At 42.7% G+C, this 21,848-nt stretch overlaps 1 protein-coding gene across 2 annotated transcripts in view; it reads left to right on the forward strand.

Annotated features, from left to right (window-relative positions):
- The window catches only part of Pcnx1 (pecanex 1), a 151,773-nt gene that overhangs the window by 22,914 nt on the left and 107,011 nt on the right, over positions 1–21,848 (forward strand). For both annotated transcript variants that reach the window (XM_051148609.1, XM_051148601.1), the window contains exon 2: positions 20,368–20,576. In XM_051148609.1, coding sequence (XP_051004566.1) covers positions 20,368–20,576 — 209 coding nt within the window. The remainder of the gene's footprint in view (positions 1–20,367; positions 20,577–21,848) is intronic.

Here is a 21,848-nt window from a genome sequence, read left to right on the forward strand (position 1 = left end):
TGGACAGAGTTTGCCAAGTTGTGCTCCAAAGGTTAATGGTGCCGTAAGTCTCCCTACGTGTGTGGGGAACATTGCCTAGGAGGCTCTTGTCACCCCTACTCAGCTCTTTCCAACACGGCTGGCATTGTTTTAAGCTGCTTAGTCAATGGAATATTGAATAAAACATTTCAGTAACATTTTTGTCTTTGATTATACCAAGACTTTTTCCAAAGAACCTTTTAATTCAAACTTAGTCCCAATTAAAGCTCTTTGCTGCGCTGATACACATCACATGGCAGCTTTGATCTGTGTTTTCCTTAGTTTTGTCCTCAGATAAAAGTGGGTACAAGATTGCTTCATTATGTTATTTGCTTGCATTAAGTCAAATGATTTTTCCTTGTCTCTGTGTGTAGCTGAGGAAGGTGAGAAGCATTTGGTAGGCATGCTTGCACCCCTTCCTACAAGAGTAGCCAGGAAAGCCAAGAGCCCAGCGAGCAGCCTGTAGCCCTCCCCTTGATTTGTAATTGTGTAGGTGAGCTTTACCATAGATAGTGGAATGAGTGTTGGGATGCTGATTCCCTCAGGTGCCCCTGGAAAGCTGGGGTGTACCTGTGTGTTCTTTGTTAGAACTGGGAAGCTGCTGGCACGTCTCCTTGGTCTTGGGCCTGAGCTCCTGCCTCTCAGAACTTACACAGTTGATACCAGATTCTTGCTTTGTGTTAAGATAAGAAAGAAAAGAAAACCCAGGGAAAGGAAACCCTTTCCTTTTTGAGGTTTTCTGGTAGGGGGAAAGAAAGTCCTATTCTGTAGAGCTTTGTGTAACCAAGTAGAACTGCAAGTAGCCAGGAAACCTCGTCACAATTTGAGAAGCTTGAGTCATGGAGCATGCCCCTCTTCCTCCCCCTCCTCCTGTTACAGTGTCGTCTAGACATAAGCTAAACAGCCCAGCCGGCTGTTATCCTCCTTACAGCACTTCATTCTGGCGTAATTATAGAAAAGTTATAATGCAATTTCTTTTTTCTTTTCTTTTCTTCTTCTTTTTTTTTTTTTTTTTGTGTGTGTGTGTGTGTGTGTGTGTGTGTGTGTGTGTGAGAGAGAGGGAGGGAGGGAGGGAGGGAGGGAGGGAGAGACGGTTTCTCTGTTTAGCCTTAGCTGTCCTGGACTAACTTTGTAGAACAGGCTGGCCTCGAACTTGCAAAGATCCACCTGCCTCTGCCTCTGCCTCTGCCTCTCCAAATGCTGGGTTTACAGATGTGTGCCATCGTGCCTCCCAGCTTCTTTGTATGTTGCATGCCACAGTGTGTTTGTCAAATGAAGACATTAGTATTGGTACAGGATATTAATGGATCATCGTCTTGTGTGGATTTTGCCAATTACCTTTTCTCCTCCGGGATTGATCCCAGACCTCTGTGCTATATCATCTTCAACTGCTGTTTTTCATTCTCTTCCCCCTAAAAGCCTGGATTGTAGTCTTTGAGGGCTTGCACAATTTTCCAAATATATATTTTCAGAGATTTTGTGCCTCTGTAAGATACATCTTAAGTGGACAGAAAGGAATAGTCTGAGTATTTTTGAACTGTGTTCTGCCGTCCTTTAGTACTAAGGTACTTGAACACAAACATGTGACATATGCAGAATTGTACACAATGAAGACTCCAAAACGAAGTCTTGATACCTTACTTTGGCAGGACGGGCATCTGTGTCTTCTATATGAAGTGCCCCCCTTAATTTATAAACTAAAGGTGATGAAACTAGGGTATGGCTGATCTCTTTGGTGTCCTGGAGTGTTGTCCTAGGATGCTTCGTGCAGGGGTAGTCCACATACACAAGGGTGATCATACCTGCAGGGGGTGCTCTGCCTGCCGTATGCTGGGTCTCCATGAGCTTTGTGTTTTGTGCTGTCTGGTTTCATAACCTTCCTACCAGGCAAATGGAGCTTTGTTCTGAAGAAAAGAATGTTCATTAAAAGAGTATATGCTTTTGGGTATAATGTTTTACTGTTGTCAAGTTTTATGTTGTTATATATTTAGTGTACATTGGCTTCTCAGTGAGTCACTTTTTAAATCTTTTGAGACACTGGTTTGTGCTGTAAGAGCACCACCTTGGGAAAGTATCTGAGACAGTCAAAGAAGATAAAAAACAGACCATTAAGTAAGTGCAACAGAGCCAGTTAGCGTTTGCGCTCAGCCTGGTTTTCTTTTGTTATGCTACAGTTATGCCGTCTTGGACATCATCCCCACAAGCACCCCTGACCTCATGAGCTTCGCAGGTGGTAAATAGAGGTCCTAAAATTGTTTTCCTTTTGGTATTTTTGGTAACATGAAGTCCTCAATTGGAAGATGTTTTGAAAAGATAAAGTATAGCTAATCTAAAAACATTATATATTATATTATTAAAAATATATTAAATTTATCATCACTCCCTTATGGGCAGAGAATATTGCAGCAACTGTGTTATTAAACAATACAATTAATCTTATTTTTCTACTATCTTAAAGATTTTCAGATGAACATGAAAGTTGCAGAAAGCTTTATGATCATGCATATCTCCATCTAGATTCCATATGTACTTTGAAAAATCCTGGTTGCTTGAACTGTATACATGGTATCTCACACAGGTCTGTGGGACTCATTTCAAAGTTTGCTACCGTGACGGTCACCTTTGACCTCTCTGGGCTTCATGTCCCATGTAATGATGGTCGTACCCCACTGACGGTAACTGATGAGCATTTGCTAAGATGGATCATCTAGTCCATTTCAGACTTCCCCAGTTATCTTTAAAGATGCCATTGTGAGACAGATTTGCCAGTCTAGGAACCAGCTGTATTTAACCATCCTCCACCCCCAAGGTGACTTTGTAATGCTGGCTGTAGTTAGTGGTACACACCTTTATTTTTTCTTTTTTTTTAGATTTATTCTTATTTAGTGGATGTTTTGCCTATATGTATGTATGTGTGCCATGTGCACTCCTGGTGGCCACAGAGGTCAGAAGAGGTTATGGGATCGCCTACAGCTAGAGTTACAGAGGGTGGCAAAGTGCTTTCCTGGATGCCGGGAACCGATCCCAGGTCCTCTGCGAGAACATCTAGCGCTCTTAACTGCTGAGCCATCTCTTTAACACGTGCTCATGTTCCTCCCTCCGTGCCTCCCTTTTCTTTTCTTTTGTTTCTTTTTGATACAGGACAGGGTCTTAGTATGTAGATCAGACTGTCTTAGAACTTGCTGTGCAGGCTGAGCTGGCCTCAGCATTGTTCTGCCCGCCTCCGTCTCCCAGTGCTGGGTTAGAGGCATGGCTGTCATGCTCAGTCCTTGCCTTCCATCTTTACTTGATTCTAGAGATTAATTTAGGTTGTCAGGCTTGGTGGTGAGCACATTCCCCTGCTGAGCCATCTTGTTAGCCCCACTTTTTACTTTTTTGGTTATCCTCTTCTTTTTCCTATAATTGCTTTCCACATCTGTATTAAATAACATTGGGAATATGGACAGTTTTGTCTTGTCCTTTACTGCGATAAGAATTCTTGTATTTTAATGGAAATTCTAGTGGTTTTGTTTGGAATAGAAATTCTTTCCTGTGTTACAGAATCATTCATCAGTTTTCCATTCACTTCTGCTTGATCATCAGACTAATATTTACATCTATATACAGTCAGGCTCCACAAATCTTAGCTATGACATCTGTTTTTAAGCTGCTTTTCGGTATCTCTTAATCATATGTGATCAGAGATCTGTTTGCGGGTCTTTGTCATGCCACGTTGAAGTGTAAACATTATTGAAAACATAAATATCTATTATGCTGCTATGTACCCATGCGCTACTCTTTCAGGCTTTCTGCTCTACGCCTCAGTGTGCCTGTGAATGGAGGAACTTCACTCATGTTTTAGAAATGAAGAATCAGCTGCTAGGACGTAGATCACTGGCACGGGACTGTAGACGGCCTCGGCTGTTTAGTTCTTAGTTTTGACACGGGGACTCCCACCACGGTCACTTTCCATCCTTCTGTTATATATAATCATGCAAGATGATGCTTATTAATCTGCTCTGAAGCCAGCCTGTGACTGATTTGTGATGATCTAACCGCCCCCTGGTTGTTTTCACTATATGTTCTGACTCTAGAACTCTCAGAGCTGTCGTTGGCATCACCATCTGTGTACCCGTAATTCTGGCTTTGCTTCTTGACTAGCATATTATGTGGATGCTGTGGCAGTCCATTTGCAGAATGCACTGCTCTCCCAGGCTTTAGTTATGGCCCCATATACTTACAGTGAGATCGTTTGTCTCTGATCATTTGGGATGGGGGTTAGTCCTGTGACACTTTATAAATGGAGTTATTAAACTTTAATGTCCTTTCACTTACTGGTCTAATCTCCTCCCTGCCACTGCTGCCGCCATTGCGCCTGCTCCTTCGTCCCAGCCACGGAGATGCAGCATGTGTAGTCTGTGCATACGCTGTCCAACCCAGTCTGTTATGACCCTGTCCAGCCCAGTCTGCTATGAACAAGTCAGGATTGGCAGTCCTTACATGTAATGACAGCACCTAGCTGCCTGTTTCAAGGATAGGGACTTTGGGGGAAAGATTTTAACATGATTATAGTTTGGGCAATGCCATGGGCTTCTGCTGGATGCCGGCTGAGGACACGCTCTCACTGCAGAGGTTGTTTGAATTAAAGTATCAGCAGTGCTACAACATTGTCAGATATGGCAGTCGAGAGAATAGAAATTAGTTCTTGGGTGTGTGTGACATCGACCTTTGTATTTTGTTTTTGTTTTTAAGTTGAAAATACAGAGAGATGTGCACAGAGTATGTTAAAGAAACTAAACATTTTGGGTTTTAGAGACAGACTGGATATAATCCTGTTCCTGTTTTTTTTTTTTTTTTTTTTTTTTTTTTTTGACTAGCTATGGGCAAATGATTTTAAAACCCAAGTTTTTTAGCTGTGAAATTGGAGATAATAACAGTATCTTCTTCAAAGGATTATCATGAGATAAAACACCAGATGAGTCATTCTAAGGGCTCTGGGGGAGAAGGGTTTGTATTTATTACTGTATAAGCAACCCTTAGAAAAGTGCCTGAGACTCGGTGTGCCTGGGGATAAGCCGTGAGCCAGCCAGCGGGTAGGTGGTGTGCACTGCAGGTGTCCAGGTTACTCCCATGGAATTGTGAGTCTGCCTCCCCTCCCACTCCACCCCAAGTAGATATTTTTCACATTTAATTCACTTTAAATCTGGCATGTGATACATGCCTAGTTTTAGCACTCACAAGGAGAACTGGATTATGGGGTAGCGTCATTCTATTGCAGGCCGATTGAGTGAGATTGGGACAGGTGTGCTACAAAGAAGATGGATGTGTTCTGGTCATAGTCCTAGGAGTGCTGATGTACTTCTGATTGATGGGTCTTACTGGTTTTCTATTTTATGTTAGCTTATACTCTATCTCACTGGTTTTTAATGAAACAAGAATATAACTAACTAACTTGATAATCTAATTTTTGTGTATATTAATATTTTAAATTATTTCTACTTGATCTAGTTTTAATATAACTATAATTTATCATATCTCAAAGCTGTAAGTTGAGCTATTATGTTGTGACTTTCTTATGACTTCGTAGTGTACTGTCTATAGGAATATGGTTATAGTTCTGTGTGAAAGCAGGATCTTATTATTTTTTTATGTATATGGTAATCCTGTCAGGCAGAAATGGTGTTTTTTGAGGCATAGTAACTAGAGGACTTAGCTGCCGTCCTATAGCATGAATGTTGACCGAGTATTAGTTCCCTTTCTCCCTGAACATCACTCTGTTGACTGCATCAGCACAGGCATGAGGTTGTTGAAGTGAGATTTTGTGAGATAGCTTCTGGTCCTTTTATTTACCATATGGAAATTCAGGCTCCATTTACCCTGGGACTGGCTGTGCCGTAATGTCACCACTGATATATAAAAGGAGATGGTAATTAAGATGATTCTTAGTGTAGAACACCCCACACTCTTTTCAGAGTGGTTGGGTTTACTCAGAAAACCACATATAAATCAGAACATTACCGAGACCTTGCAAGTCACTTCTCACATAATAATCCTCTCAGACTTGAGTTTGGGGTTTGCGGTTGAGCGCAGTCTCCAAATGATATCCTCTGGAAGACACGAAGGATGCCGTTCTGCAGGTCCTCCCGGATGTGTGATACGGTTAGCTCTGTGCTTTTATTTGCTCTAACGGTTATAAGTTCTAGATGTGTCAGTTGCTTGCAGTTGTGCTTAGGTCTGCTAAGGCTTCGAGGCTGTCTCATTAGATTCAGTTCAGAGGATGGAGTTCAGAGGATGGAATGCTTTTGGAAAGGATTTTGGACCATCAGTTCCATGACGGTTTAGGCTGTCGGGTGTCGGGTGTGTTGCATGTGCAGGCTTCTTAGTCATATCCAGGCTTGAGAAGTCCCACAGCGGCCTGTCTTTGACAAATCTTTTTAGATAGGGACCATTTAGAGGCCCCTCTGGAATTACTTGAAAATTGTTTATTCCCCTTTGCTCTCTGTAATAATTTAAAGATGGTTTTGGAAACAGGAGAAGATATGCTGTGAAACAGCATTCCACTCTCTGCCCTCCAGCCGTCATCCTGATCTTGTTTTCAGAATTTCACCTCTCATCCATCATATGACCTACACAGTGGTCCCTTGGTGTTCTTGCAGGATTGGTTCCAGGACCTTCCCATGCCACCATCCAGAATGCTCCATCCCCTTAAATGATGTGGGTAGTGTCTGTGTATGTATGTAAGTCTGCATCATACGCCACACATGAGTGCTGTGTCAATGCTGGTTAGGCTGTGTTGTTTACAGAGTTACAAGAAGAAGCGTGTTCACATTCAGAGCCCCTAGCACTTTTCTTAGCTTCCTTTATTCTGTGTATGTGAGTGCTCTGCCTGCCTGCATGGATGTCCACCCTGTGTGTAGAGGTGAGAAGTGGGTGTCTGATCCCTGGACTGGAACTACAGATGGTTATTAGCCACCATGTGTGTGCTGGACCTGAGCCCGGGCCCTCTGCAAGAGCAGCAAGTACTTCTAACGCCTGAGCCTCCTTTATAGTTCTGGAGTTTTTAACCCATGAATATCTTTATTTTGTTGTTGATTGAGTCCACAGATGTGGAATCCACGGATATGGAGAATCGTTCCTCTGCAAGGAAAGCAAACCCATCTTCGGTTTTTTGTAGATTTCCTGCATACTTGCTACCTGCCCAGTTATATTTTGCCTCCTGCTTCCCTTTGTGTACTGGCAACATGACTTGGCTTTTAAAAGGCTTAAACATCTTTAATCTTTACATAGATTACACTGTTACTAGTATTACAACTTACAATGTATAAATATTGAATGCCATGCCAATGAATTGTTGAAGATAGGAATATATATGGAATGAACAGAAACAAGTAAATCAGAAAAAAGCCCTTAGTGAAGTACAAATGAACTGATGTTTAAAAAAAATCTAGCAGTGTTATTGCATTGTATGCATTCAGCATTGTAACTCAAACTATTTTTTTTGTAACTCAAATTATTAATACTGCAGCAGTTAATATGTAAGCTTATGCAGATAATGAATAACAGCTTTTAAGATATACACAGTTCTGTGGTAAAGATTTAGGTGAATAAACTGAACCAGGTTATTTAAAGTACAAGTAGGAAAAGACTATGTCTAAACCTGTTCATTCAAATTCATAAACCCAAGTGCCCTCAAAGCCCCCTTGGGAACTTTTGTTTTTAAAAAGCATAAAGTATACAAGATTATTTTAGTGCAGCAGATACACGGTGGACTTTGAGTTTGTTTCGCAGGGTTTTCATTCCATGCCTCTTCTTGCTGCTTCAGGCTGCCCACCTGGTACAGCTGGTACAGCGCTTGACTTGTCAGAGTAATGCGGCGCCTGCTGCTGCTGAGTGAGATGTGCTGCTGTTCAGTCTCTTGACCACTGTTGCCCTAAAAAGTGCAATCACCTGAAGCTAAAAATATAAATTTGTATGGAGTGGCATAAGTATGGGATGCAAATAGAAGATGGTAGCTAGTACTCTTAACAATTTCCTTCGAATTACAGACAGAATTCAAAATTGAAGCTACCTGGGTTCGTCGCCTTTTGGGGAGATATTTTCTAAGTTTGTTAGACTTTCCGAGCCAGGCCTCTGACATTAATGTGACCTATCGTGTGGTTGGATTGGTATACTTTCCGTGTGGGGAAGTATGCTTGAACCTCGGCGTTGGAGCAGTGCTCTGCTTTCCCTGTGTGCTGCCATCTCTGGAGGAAAACATCTAACTCGAAAGCTTTACCTCAACCCCCAGAGGAGGGCGATGACTGCTGCTTGTGGGACCTCTTGGCAGTCCTCTGAGGGCAGCATGGAAGTGACAGCTGGAAAGCTTATTGAAAAGTGTCCTTCTCCTTTTGATTCAGGCTCCTCTCGTCTTGACAAGCAGTCATTTTGTAAGTCTGCAGGCATCCCTTCTTTCTCTCCAACATTCTTTCCAGACCAGAAACCAGAGGTGTCTAGCTGTAACACTGCCTTCTACACACTAAAGGAAGCTTGTCTCTGTCTGCCCCAAATAAGCCAAAAGTGCTCTTTGCACACAGTAGGTGGAGTATACTCTCTTCCTTCCCCTAAGTAGCTCCAGGAGCACAGTAGGTGGAGTACACTGTCCTCTCTACCCAGCACAGCTCCAGGTGCACAGTACGAGCTAGAACACAGAGCCACGTGCCTACTCATGCGTGCTCACGCAGGATGATAGTTCTTTGCACAGCTGGTCACTTGAACCTAGTGAAAGTAGCTATAGGTCTGGCTGAAATTCTGATGGACCTATGGGGAGACTGCTCTCAGATTGTGACTTTGTGGCAGTGCTAACTGTTGCTGGGGATTTGTGCTGGGCACACACTACCAGTGCACTGCGTTTCCAGTTCTCTTTTGACTTTGAGAAAGGGTCTCACTGGGTTGTTTGAGCTGGCCATGAACTCATTGTAGTCCAGGCAGGCCTTGAACTTGTGATCCTCCCTGCCTTAAGCCTCCTCAGAAGCTAGCATTTACAGGCCAGGCATGGTGAATATTTATCCCCCTTGGCCATCCTGGACTCACTTTGTAGACCAGGCTGGCCTCAAACTCATAGAGATCCACCTGCCTCTGCCTCCCGAGTGCTGGGATTAAAGGTGTGCGCCATCATGCCCTGCTCATCAATTTGTTTTTATAGCAGGTACTATATTATAATGTATCATAAAACAATAAAGTATGGCTTGGGGGTGTGTCAGTTGTGTCTAGCAGTTTGCAAATTATAGCTAAATATCTCAAGAAAAAAATACCTAATTTAAGGGAGTATAGAAATGAGCTTTGGAATATTTATATTGAAGAGCTAACAGAAATGTTTTTTTAAATCTTATATATCTCTTACACCTTGTTTTTTAGAGAGCCAAAACTTGTTCTTCATGTTTTTATCTATTTTTACATTTTCTTTTAATGTGTTGTTTCTAGCCCTTGGTCAGTGTCTGTTTCAAAATGGTTAAGTAGTGATACAGGCATTTGGGTCTTTTAGTGAATCTGGGGAGCCAGTTATACTCAAGAATACCGCAGCAGTGTTTCCTAGTGTATGCTGATAAATTTTCCCATTAAAGAGGAAGACACCAAAACAGAGGTATGTCTATGGTCACAGCTTCCTGTACATATGCTGTGTGCTTTCACCAGCTAATGCTTTATAAGTACCCTGAAATTCCTTAAAGTCCTTCACCCAGAGACTAACCAAGATAAGCCATCCAGATCTCCGTGTGCCTTCACTCGGGGAGCATGCACACGTCATGAAGGAGCCGCCCTATCCTGGTGCTGCTTTCCTCTGCTCTGCTGTGGAGGACATTGGTGTTATGGAAGTTCTGGGGTTGCAGTCGGCAAGTGAGGGAGACGTGCTGATGCTTCGCTTGGGGTCTCTATTAGTTAGAGAGGCCATGCTACCTGGGATTCACCAAGTATGTGTAGTTCAGGCTGGCTTTGAACTCTTGGCAGTCTCCCAAATGCCACCATGCCCAATTAGTTTCTTGCTTTATTTTATTGCTGAAAAGAATCAAAAGTGCTATTTTGTGACATGAAGCTCATATAAAATTCAAATTTCATTGGCTGTAGAGTTTTACTGTAATATGCTGTGCTCATTTGTGCATATCTGCTTGTGGGTGTTCTTGTTTAGTGACAGCCGAGTGGGTGTTACAGCAGGTCGTCTGTGGATTGGGAGTACTCACTGGTCTTTACAGACATGCACATGCGCGTGTGTGCATGCATGCTCACACTCACATGATTTGCTGATGGATTCAAAGTCAGAAGCAGATAGGAGTAAGTGGGGGTGCTCTATGTTCAGAGGCTGCCTGTGGTTAACTGTATTGTACCACAGAACGGAAACTAGGGAGAGGAGAGGATTTTGAATGCTTTCCTCCCAAAGAAGTAATAAAATTTTGAGATGGTGAATAACCCAGGTTTCTTGAGTTGATCGGTACAGAGCATATGAGTGTATCAAAGCCTTACACTGTGACCCCCAAGGATGGACACTTTCTGTCAGGAAGATGTTTTTTAAATGCTTTAAAAATATTTTTTAAAAAGAATACTGACTCCTGGCTATAGAGCCAGATTACCCTTTAGTGTCCTCCATTGAGACTACAAACAACTGACTTCTTTGTACCTCAGCTTTTCTGTCTGTAAAATAGGAGACTAATAGAGGCAGCCTCATGAAGTGAGGCCAAGGGTGAAGGAGTTGCTGCTACATAAAGCATTTAGCAGTGCACAGCACACACAACAGCCCATCCAGAATCCAAAACAAAGCATAGGCAGGAAGCATGTGTCCCTGCATTGCTGCCGAAGGAGGTGGCTGTCCTCCAAAAGCTGCTTTTACCAAGCAGAGTGCTGGGCTAGAGGGAGAATCACTCACTTGGTGTTTGGAACTGAAATATAAGGTCATCTCACAAGTAGTAATTCTACTCTGAATATTCCCATGACTCCACTGGCTTCCTCAAGAGTCCTGTCAGAAGTGTCACAATGTCTTGTGCTAAGAATAAGCTACCAGAATCAGAGGATGGAATTGTGCTGTGGCTGTGTCGCTGCTTGCTCCTCAGCATCTCTCTTTTTTTCTTCCCTCCTTTGAGAGAGGACACAACAAAAATATTCTTTTGTGTACTCACCGTCCCCCCCCCCCCCAGTCTGTCTGTCTCTCTTTGGTGTGTTTGTGTGTGAAGGTCAGGGGTTGGTGTCAGGTGTCCTCTTCAATTCCTCTCCACTTTATATACCCAGATAGGGACTCTCTCATGACCCAGATCTTTCCTCCCCCACTCCCCCTCTCTTTTCCTATTCTAAGTCGCAAAATGGACCATACTTCTTTATATGCAGTACTCTTTAGAGAAAAATACTCTATCACAGCAACAATCAGTATCCTCTGGTTTCCACTTGGGATATCATTGAAATCCTGGCAAATCATTTATATATTAAAACAAATCAATAAGAAGGGCTCTACAGGAACCAAACTAACAGTTATCTCCAAACAATAGTTTCTTCTTCAGTAGTCAAAGCAGCATCTGCTGTGGCAGAATGAAATGCATACCTGACAGCGATGCTTACTTATAAGAAGACACGCGTTCTTCCCGATCCGTGCATGCCACAGACCCACTCACTCTACTGTTGGCCACCGCGTGCCCACAAACACCCTGGAGGCCACGTGCTTCTCTGTGAACTTGCCCCCACACTCTGAGTGAACATGGGCTCTCAGGCCTGATTGATTGCTGAGGGAATACAGCAGGGCTCCTCCCCTTTTGTGAAGGCCCATTTGTGAGGCCGCTCTCCTTGGCTCAGTGATGGTGTTTTAGTGGCAGGTGACAGACTCTTGGCTGTAGTCTTGGCCTAACCAAAGTATAACATCATATCTAAAAAGATGTTCTCAGCATGTGAAAACCTTTCTGTACTTTGTATGATGTACCCGTTGGCTCTTGAGGGAGAGAAAACTTCCCTCCTGACCTTCCTGTGTGGGAGACAAAACTTCCTGTCTTTCATGTGCTTCCAAATTTACACAACAACCAAACTGGCTATTATTGTATTTTTCCTGTTCTGGCCAAAATAATGTAGAAATTCTTCGAGTACGTCATTGTATGATGCACTGTGTTCTCCTTACCTTCATCCTTAGGGCCAGGGCAGTTACAGTACATGCCAGGCCATTTTGATCAGTCTCTTCTTTTTGTGACAACCAGTGTGGGGAAAAATTCATATAACTTGCAACGGCTTCCTTTGTGCCCCTTTCTGGATCATGGATGATAAAAGCATACTTAAGTTGGCAGAGGTGGACCATCATCCTTGACTTATCACCCCTGCTCCAGTTCCTCTGGACACATGTCAGGGCAGTGAGTGCAGGCTCTCCAGTGAGAGTCGTGCTGGATGGCGGCTCCTCGGGTACCACCTTGCCAGGCACTGTTTGATTTGCTCCTCAGCTTGCCTTCTTCTCACAGGCAACTTGATTCTAACCAGAAAGGCTCCTCCAGCACAAGGGTTACTGCACTGGTGTCCTTGCAGGGGCTCTAGGGACATTGCCTAGATGACCTGGGGGGCAGCAGACTGGCCTCAGTGAGACTCACGCCCTTCCTCTTGTGTCCCCCTACTGCCTGAGTTCTCTCCAGACTCTGGTACCAGCCAGAGTTTTGGAGGCTTCGTCTCCTTATCTTTTAAAAGAAATGTGACCCATCTATTTTTAAGATTTTATTTTATTTTATTTTTGGCATATACATTTATATTGTTACACATAAGTAGAAAAATTACATACAGCAAGAAGAACCACAAAGTAATCAGGGATCATATGAATGTTACATTCTTTTTTTGTTGTTTTTTTTTTTTTTTTCGAGACAAGGTCTCTCTGTGTTAGCTGTCCTGTACTCCCTTTTAGACCAGGCTGGCCTTGAACTCAGAGTGATCTGCCTGCCTCTGCCTCCCGAGTGCTAGGATTAAAGGCATGTGCCACCACGCTCGGCACTGAAAACATCTTTCCTGTCTTGGTGAAGCTAAAATTCTGAATGAGAATCAATATTGATCATATGTCATCTCTGTTAACTCAAAACCTCTATCTAGACCTAAAAGCCTCTTAACTCCTAAACAGCTCAGGTTAGTTGTAAGACTAAGCTATCTGGTCTTCAACCCCATCAGAGACTTGAGAAGGAATAAAACTTAATTACTTGAGTGAAACGGAAGTGCAGATTAGGAGCTTCCAAACTGAGAAAGAAAAGAAAAAAAAATGGAAAAAAAAAAAAAGAAAAGAAAAAAAGAAAAAGAAACAGTTTACTTCCTGAACAGTCACCCAAAACTCATATCTGTAACATTGGAGCATCATCGTCAGCCTTCTGGCCCAATAGCTGACAGACATATTTGTGAGGCAGGAACTATTGAGGACTTGCTTGCCCTGTCTTGGGAGAGTTTGGCCATCAACTCTGCTTGTATCCAAGCTTGCCCATTTTCAGGCAGAATTCTGCCTGTGGCAGAAACAAGGACATGTTGCCCAGTGGCTTGTTTGCCACATTTGAAGCCATCTCCATAAGGAAGATCTTTGATGGTTATCATCTTTTTGAGGTAGGCTGGGTGTTGCCAGGAACTAACTTGTCTTGTTGTCAAAGAATCTTTAAGATATTAAAAGCTTCTTAAATGCCATAGTCTGTAGGTCTCTGAGGCATTGAAGACGGTATCTAACTTTTTACCTTATCTATCTATAGGATGATATCTATCTGTTAAACCTAGAATGTATATTCTTGTGATTAAAAATAGGCTGGTGGTTGACATAGAAATATATATAGGGATGCTAGGATAAAAAGTAGACTATTAAATCTACTCCTAAACCTAAAGCCTTATTTGCTACTAACAATAATTTCATATATTGATACAAAATAATATTAGCTTTGGCCCATTGATATAGAAATCAAATTTCAGACTAATCTCCACACATATTATATATATTTCTATTCTAATGTGAGGCACTGAATCCATACAACTCAATTGTAATTCAAAGCTTATTTCCAGTAGCTGGACAGGGCTATTGCAGGCTGATAGGATAATTAAGTAATACAAGCCAGTTGTTAGTTGATCAAATTATGGTCATGTCAATTACCAGTGACCCATCCTTTGAGTGAAAAGTACCATAGTTTCACTTCAATTTCAACTGGAGATGTCAGCAACTGTCTGATGATTCCAAATGGGAAACTGCAGACATGACTTGAGAATGGAGCACTGTGGTGGTAGGCGCCTTTGTGCCTGGGAAGGGCACCATCATCTACACATGTGTCCTCACTGTAGACTCTCCTCACCAGCTAGGCCTTTGTTTGTCTTGGTTTTGCTCCACTGTGGCAAGAATGCCACATTGCACTCAAGTGCCTCCTGTTTCAACTTAGGGGCCTGCCCGAATGGAGGGAACGTCAGCTGAGAAAATGGCCTCCACAAGATCCAACTGTAAGGCATTTTCTTAACTAGTGACTGATGTGGGAAAGCCCAGCATAGTGTGGGTCGCGCCATCCCTGGGCTGGTGGTCTTTGGTTCTGTAAGAAGGAGAAAAAAGCCAGTAAGCAGCACCCCTCCATAGCCTCAGCATCAGTTCCTGCCTCCAAGTTCCTGCCCTGCTTGAGTTCCTGCCCTGACTTCCTTTACTGATGAACAGTGCTGTGGACGTATAAGCCAAGTAAACCCTTTCCTCTCCAAGTTGCTTTGGTCTCGATGATTTTCAGTTAAGATTTCCTCCTACTTGTAAAAGTTATCTAGTACTGTCTTTATTAGAATTTCAATTTTATGCTTAAAATGTTAGGTCTTGGTTGAAATTGGCTGCTGCTATTATTATTATTATTATTAGTAGTAGTAGTAGTATTTCTTCTCTTCCTCCTTCCTCCTCCTCCTCTTCCTCCCCCTTTTCCTTCTTCCTTCTTCTTCTTGCAAGCTACAGAGTTATATTGGGGGGGGGTTGTTTTGCCTTGTTATTTAGTGGTACTAAGAATTGAACCCATGGCCTCATGTTTGCTAGGCAAATGCTCAACCTCTGAACTATACCCCCAGTCCTCTTGTTTTTATTTGGAGATGAGTTCATTTAAATTGCTCAGGCTGGCGTTGAATTTATAACACTCCTGCAAGGCTTGGCAGTACAGACTTGCAGCATCAGGCTGACTGGGTTCAGGGTATTTATACTTCACATCTACACAGAACATTAGATGGTATGTTGGTATTGTTTTACATTATATTAAAGTTGTATTACCTATTATTAATGAAACCAAATGGTATTTTTATGTGTTTATTTAAATTTGTTTTTGTGTTTTGAGACAGGGTTTCTCTGTATAGCCTTGGCTGTCCTGGACTCACTTTGTAGAACAGCCTGGCCTCAAACTCAACAGCAGACTGCCTGCCTTTGCCTCCCAGAATGCTGGGATTACAGGCATGCGGCACCATGCCTGCCTTCTAATTTAAAATTTTTATTTTAAGCTGGGCATGTGTGGCACAGCTTTAATCCCAGCACTTGGGAGGCAGAGGCAGGTGGATCTCTGTGAGTTTGAGGCCAGCCTGATCTACATAGTGAGTTCCAGGACAACCAGGGCTACACAGAGAAACCCTGTCACAAAAAAACCAAAAGAAACACAGACACACACACACACACACACACACACACACACACACACAATAAATTTTATGGTGTATGAGTGCCTGGCTTGCATTACATGTATGTCTGCATACTGCTTACGTGCTTGGTGCCCTCAGAGGCCAGAGGAGGGCATCGGGACCTCTGGAACCGGACTCGAGTTATATAGAGAGTTGTGAACTAGCATGTTGGTGCTGGAAATCAAACCTGGCTTCGCTAAAACAGGCAGAGTTCTTCACCATTGAGCCATCTCTCCAGCCTCTCATGCAGCTTTTATTGGCCGTTTATATTTCTTTTCTTTGTATGGCTTGCTCCCCATTGCTCCCAGTCTCTTGCCTTTACTGTTTTTTTTTTTTTTGTTTGTTTGTTTGTTTTTTTTAACCTGTTTGTTACTACTTTGAAGGCGTTCCTCATGGGTCTTGCCTGTATGTGTGCACACAGATCTTTATCAGGTTTTCTAAATGCTACTTTAGTCTGTGATATCTAAATTTAGTAAAAGCACCTTAAATAACGAGGGAGGTACAATTATAGAAGCCCCCAAAGAAAGCATAGACGGTGCCTTACTTTAAAGATGAATAGTTTAAACCTTTTATAGCCTCAATGTCACTTACAAGTGATGTGCCTGTCATTCTGTTACCCTATACCACACACTACTGGGTTGTGTCCACACTGGCTTGATACCTGGGTGTTACCAACAAGTTCTCAAGAACCACAAAACCATCCAGCTATCACACCAGAGAAGTGAACCCTCTAGGCTGCCGTTTTTAACTTTGTTCCCATGCAGTTTTATACTGTGTGGGACAGAAGGCTGCTGAGATCCACTGCCCAGGGCGTGCGAGGAGCTGCTGATGGTGCCACAGGCCTTTATCTCGCACATTCAGAGCTCTGACCTTTATGGTTATTTAATGAGGGCCTTGTTTGTCCACCAGAAGATGCCAGCTGCTCTGCCGCCTTTTCATCCCTGCTGTCCACTGCTCGTGGTTTCTTAAAAGAGTTAGAAAGTCAGCTTGTCCATGTTGACCAGCTCTTATGTAATGAGAGGACAGACTGGGTCTTAGCACCTAGGGATTGTGGCTGTGCATTAACTTAAGGTAACACTCACAATAGAACACTATAACTTGAATGTAAAACTAGAACTTTCTGAAGATTATTTGTTGTAGAGCAGAATTACTGTGAAGTCAATAGTTCCCTTCCAGAAAGATTAAAACTCTGTAGAACTTGCTAGGTCAAACAGTGCACACAAATCATACTTTAAGCATGATAAGCAGATATGTCTCACATCTTTTGTTTTTTCCCCCAAAGAGCCTAGTTTCCCTGGACTTGATGCTTGTTGCTAGTTAGAATTCTGAGTATTTCTGAGCACTCTTGCCTTGAAAACACATACGCATATCTAATATAATGCCATTTCAAACAAGGAGCTGAGGAGACAGCTCGATCCATCAAGTGCTTGCTGTGTGAGTCTGAGGACTTGGATTTAGATCCCAGTACTTGAGCTTGGAGTGTTCACTCCACCAGCAGAGGACCAGCATTGGTCAGCCAGCCTGTCAGTGAGCTCCAGGTTCAGTGAAAGACCTTGTCTTGAAAAATAAGGTGGAAAGTGGCTAAGGCAGATCCCTCTGGCCTGCACATTCACACGCACATGTGCATGTGCTGTAACACACATGAACACTCAACATATGCACCATGTACACACACACACACATACACAAATACAATTTCTCTTGCCCTGTAATCCATACAGTAGAAAACCTGTGAGCTGACTACTTTGCGGTTATTTTGTGTGTGCTCAGTTTAGGTGTTTGCCCTATAAACCAAACACCATTTATAATTTCCTTGGAGTGTGGTGAATCATAATTGTAGACAAGGCTCATGGTCCCTTAAGACTTTATGCTAAGCCGGGCGTGGTGGTGCACATCTTTAATGCCAGCACTCGGGAGACAGAGGCAGGAGGATCTCTGACTTCAAGGCCAGCCTGGTCTACAAAGGGAGTCCAGGACACAGAGAAACCCTGTCTCAAAAAAACCAAACCAAAACAAAAAAAAACCAAAAGACTTAATTCTAATGCAGCCAGCTGTCCAGGAATCAGTTGAGTTTCGCAGGCAGTAAAGGAGGAAAGGGCAGGTTCAATGCAGCGCTCAGCAGTCCAGTAGGTCCGCACTTTCACCCACTTCAGGAAAGGTGAAACTTAAAGGGAGACAGCTTTTGTCCCCAGAGGGCTTGGGACTGACATGGTGAGGGCTCAGGCACATGAAGCACAGGATGCAAAAATAAAAGAGCAGTTTTGTAATTTGAGTAGAAAAACAACTGTTACTGACCTGACCCTGGTTTCTAGTATGTACAGATCTTCTTAAATTTCTTAGAGCAAAGTTCATTTCAGTCTTTCTGTGACTAGCATATTTTCAAAACAGTGACTTTCTTCTTTGACTTTAAGCCTCATTTTCAGCGGGTTTGTTTACACTGTTCTTCGCAGTATTTTGGGGTGTGAAGATTGGAATTTATTAAGTTTTGGGCATTGGCAGTCTTTGACAATCCAAAACTAAGTACTCTACTGTTTGTTGACTGGCATTTCCATTACTTTGACACTGATGTTAGTTATTTCCTTTCTGTCCACTTAATATATTTAGCCACTTTACCTCCATATGGACTGTGGCGGGTTAGGGTGGAACTGACCTGTTTTGAATAGACTCTGTTTGAAAATGGAGTTGGTATGTGTCTATGATGTGTGCTGAAATAGGCGTGTGACTTCTCTTAGTGTTAGGATTTGTTAAGATGGGTAATCTTGGTTAAGTCTCCCAAATTTAGTGTACCTCAGTATCCTATCAGGAAATGGAGATGTTGAACTAATTGGCCTTCAGGGATTCTATTTCTCTTTGGAAATTTCATAAGGAAGCCAACACCACTCAGAACTTATGCAGATTCTCCAAATGGTTGGCTGGTCTCTGCCGGTGTCTGTCTGTCTGTCTGTCTCTGTTTATATCAATGGTGCCCTCCCCCATCCCGTGTGTGTGTGTGTGTGTGTGTGTGTGTGTGTGTGTGTGTGTGTGTGTTTGAAGAGTGGTCTTTTTTTTGTTCAGAAGAATATTCAGGACATTTTGTTTTTATAGTGAATATTAGGTTTTTAAAAGAACTATCATTTTACAGAGGCTTAATTTTTTTTGCATGATATGATGGATTTTTTTTTCTTTTATTTTTTTTATTAATTTATTCTTGTTACATCTCAATGTTTATTCCATCCCTTGTATCCTCCCATTCTTCCCTCCCTCCCATTTTCCCATTATTCCCCTCTCCTATGACTGTTCCTGAGGGGGATTACCTCCCCCTGTATATGCTCATAGGGTATCAAGTCAGAGGCTTAATTTTTGTACTTTAAGACTTCTTTAATTTAAATTGCATTTATAAATTGAGCATTTTAAAGTATTTACCTGATAAATCTTTCAAAGTACATCTAGATCTGGTATTTAATAATTAGAAAAAAAAAGAAAATAGATATTTAAACTTAATCTCAAGGCTAAACTAGTTATCTGGAGACATTTTAAATTATATTCAACAGTTTAACTTTAATTATATTAATATGCAGGGCTTCTTAGCCCAAGTATTCTAAGAGCCAATGTACACCTGCTGCTCTATTCCGACACAAAAGCTGTGGTCAGGCCTTATGGTTCTAGCCTGCGCTTCAGGTCACTCAAACAAATGCAACACCACGTGTGGGTATCGTGACGCTGTGCTTGTCAAAGGAGACCCTTCCGATTTCACACCACCATTGCATCGAGGCTCCCCTTCCTAAGCTTGTTCGGGGTTCTGCATGGCAATGGCTGAGGTTGACTCTGATGATAACACATGGGATCTGCAGCTGCACAAATGGAAGTTCAGGGTTGTTTGATGCTGTCTGCCAGTGGTACCTCTGAGTCCATACCTTCCAGGTGGCCTGTCCCCAAGCCTGCCTCCCTGTTTTTCAGGTCTCCAGTTACTCAGTACTCGCATAGAATGGGTCTTTAGTCTCCAGGATAGCTGACTGGCTTACTAATGCATTGGTTACTTTAAGTTCTGAATTCTTCTGTTCTTTGTTCATTCTTCAAATTAGGCCTACATAGTTTATTTTATGTGTATGAATGTTTTGTCTGTATGTGCATATGTGCACTATGTGTGTGCCTTGTGTTCATAGAGGACAGACGAGCCATCAGATCCCTTGGAGCTGGAGTTATGGATGGCTGTTAACCACCATGTAGATACTAAGAACCTTGGCAAGAGCAACACGTGCTCTTAACTACTGAGCCATCTCCCCAGCGCCTCTTCCACAGAGAGCATAAACAGGGGCTATATTTGGGTCACACCCATGACTTGCTCACATCTTACATACAGGGTGATGTGATATCTTAGCTATTCAGTTTGAACTGCCCTCCCCCCGCCCTCTGACTTTGTTAGCACTGGCACTGTGCAGTAAAATGTAGTGTGGGCCACACAGGTAATTTTAAATTTTGTAGTAGTCATAGGAAGTAAAATTATTTTCAATAATTTTTAGAAAACAAAATTCAACTGTTATTCCACCTGCAGTCAGTATAAGCACTGACGTTATATTTTTTCATACTTAGTCTAAACTAAGGCACATTTCGGCGCTCAGTATGTGTGGCCTCTGTTTGGAGCAGTGGAGTCCTTTAACTTTGCAACTTAGTAGTATAATTGCTTTGTGTATAACTTCATTACTTTAGGTACAGATTGCCAGAATTGAGTAAAACAAAGTATTCTAAAGTACATATATTTACTTTCTCTTAAAGGCCCTTCCTTCTTCGATGATTATAGTAGCAGTTTATTGCCCCGTGGTAGCTGCTGTTTTCATTGTTCTGAAGATGGTCAACTATCGACTGCACAGGGCACTTGATGCTGGAGAAGTTGTAGATCGGCGCGCGAGTGGATTTCCAGATCAGCGAGGCAAAGCTGAGCAAGGCAACTGTTCAACAAGGAGGAAAGACAGCAACGGTCCAAGGTAAGAGATGACCGTGCCTGCCTTGAGGATGTGACAGTGTGTGTACTCTGTCCAAGGTAAGGAGATCAGGGTGGGCATGGATGCATGCAGCGATAGGTTTGCACTCTTGTCCTGCGCAAGTTGTAATCTCACAGCAGAACAAAGGAACTAGCGTGTTTGGAGGACCAAATCAGTATCCATGGCGTCGGCCTTTAACAGCCTAAGACAGTCATGCCCCTGCATCATGATTACACCAAAGATCTGACACAGGGCAATTTACACATGCAGAAGTCAGGGCACACACCTGTAATCCTAGCAGGTTGATGTGGAGGCTTCTGTATTCCAAGCCACCCTAGTCTTGTGTGCAGACTTGTCGTGCCCCAGCCCGCAGGAAAAATCGAATCAGGGTTCACCTGAAAGAGGGAGTGGGGATTGAAAGTAGGATACAGAGACGCGAGAAAAAATGAATCAAGTCAGGAAATTTCTGATCCAGATTCACTTTAATGCCCTACTAGAAGAATATATAGAGAGCAAGGTCAAAAGAATCTATCCTAATCTCACTCACCCTAGCCCCCAGGCAAGAATACAATAGCCTAAATCGCTCCCTGTAAGAACTTCCTAGTTCTCTAGGTGGTTCCAAGTTGGGACTTCCCTACTTCTTTCAGAGGTAAATAGTCCAAGGATAGCCTGGAACACAAGACCTCGTGAGGCAAAGGTCAGCAGCTCGAAGGTCACAGCATACAGCTTAAGCACAGGATTTCTGACATGGCAGAATTTGGCATGGCTTCCCACACAGACTCAAGAAAATCTTATACTTGATATAAGCTGCATTTTTCACTTAATCTGTTGTAAATATCTTTCAATTATATATTCTTGTAAGTACCCTTCTGTTGCTTAGTTACATTGTAGCATGTTTTCTGGGCTCTACCAACTTTCTGGTTTTGACACCTAATTTATCTATATGGTGAAAAGTTTCTTGAGCTCTTACAAAGTAAAGCACACCACTAACATGAATCTCACAGACAGTTCCTGTGGGCCAGCATGTATGCAAGTTCATTTGGTCCTTAAACTGATCCTATGAGGTAGGTGCTGCCATCCTCTGTGATACACAGCCTGGCCTGGTTAAGACCTGACAACCCAAGTCCTCAAGCAGGAGCCAGCTGCTAGCGGACCCAGCATAACATGAGTGGATTTAGGTTGTGTGTCAGGGCAGTCAGTACCAGTATGTTGTCCATCCAGACTCCTATCTCCCATGCCTTAGTTTATTCCCTTCCTCTCAGCCATAAGGCAGTC

This window comes from Acomys russatus, chromosome 1, assembly GCF_903995435.1.
Source record: "Acomys russatus chromosome 1, mAcoRus1.1, whole genome shotgun sequence".
Classification (NCBI taxonomy): Eukaryota; Metazoa; Chordata; class Mammalia; order Rodentia; family Muridae; genus Acomys; species Acomys russatus.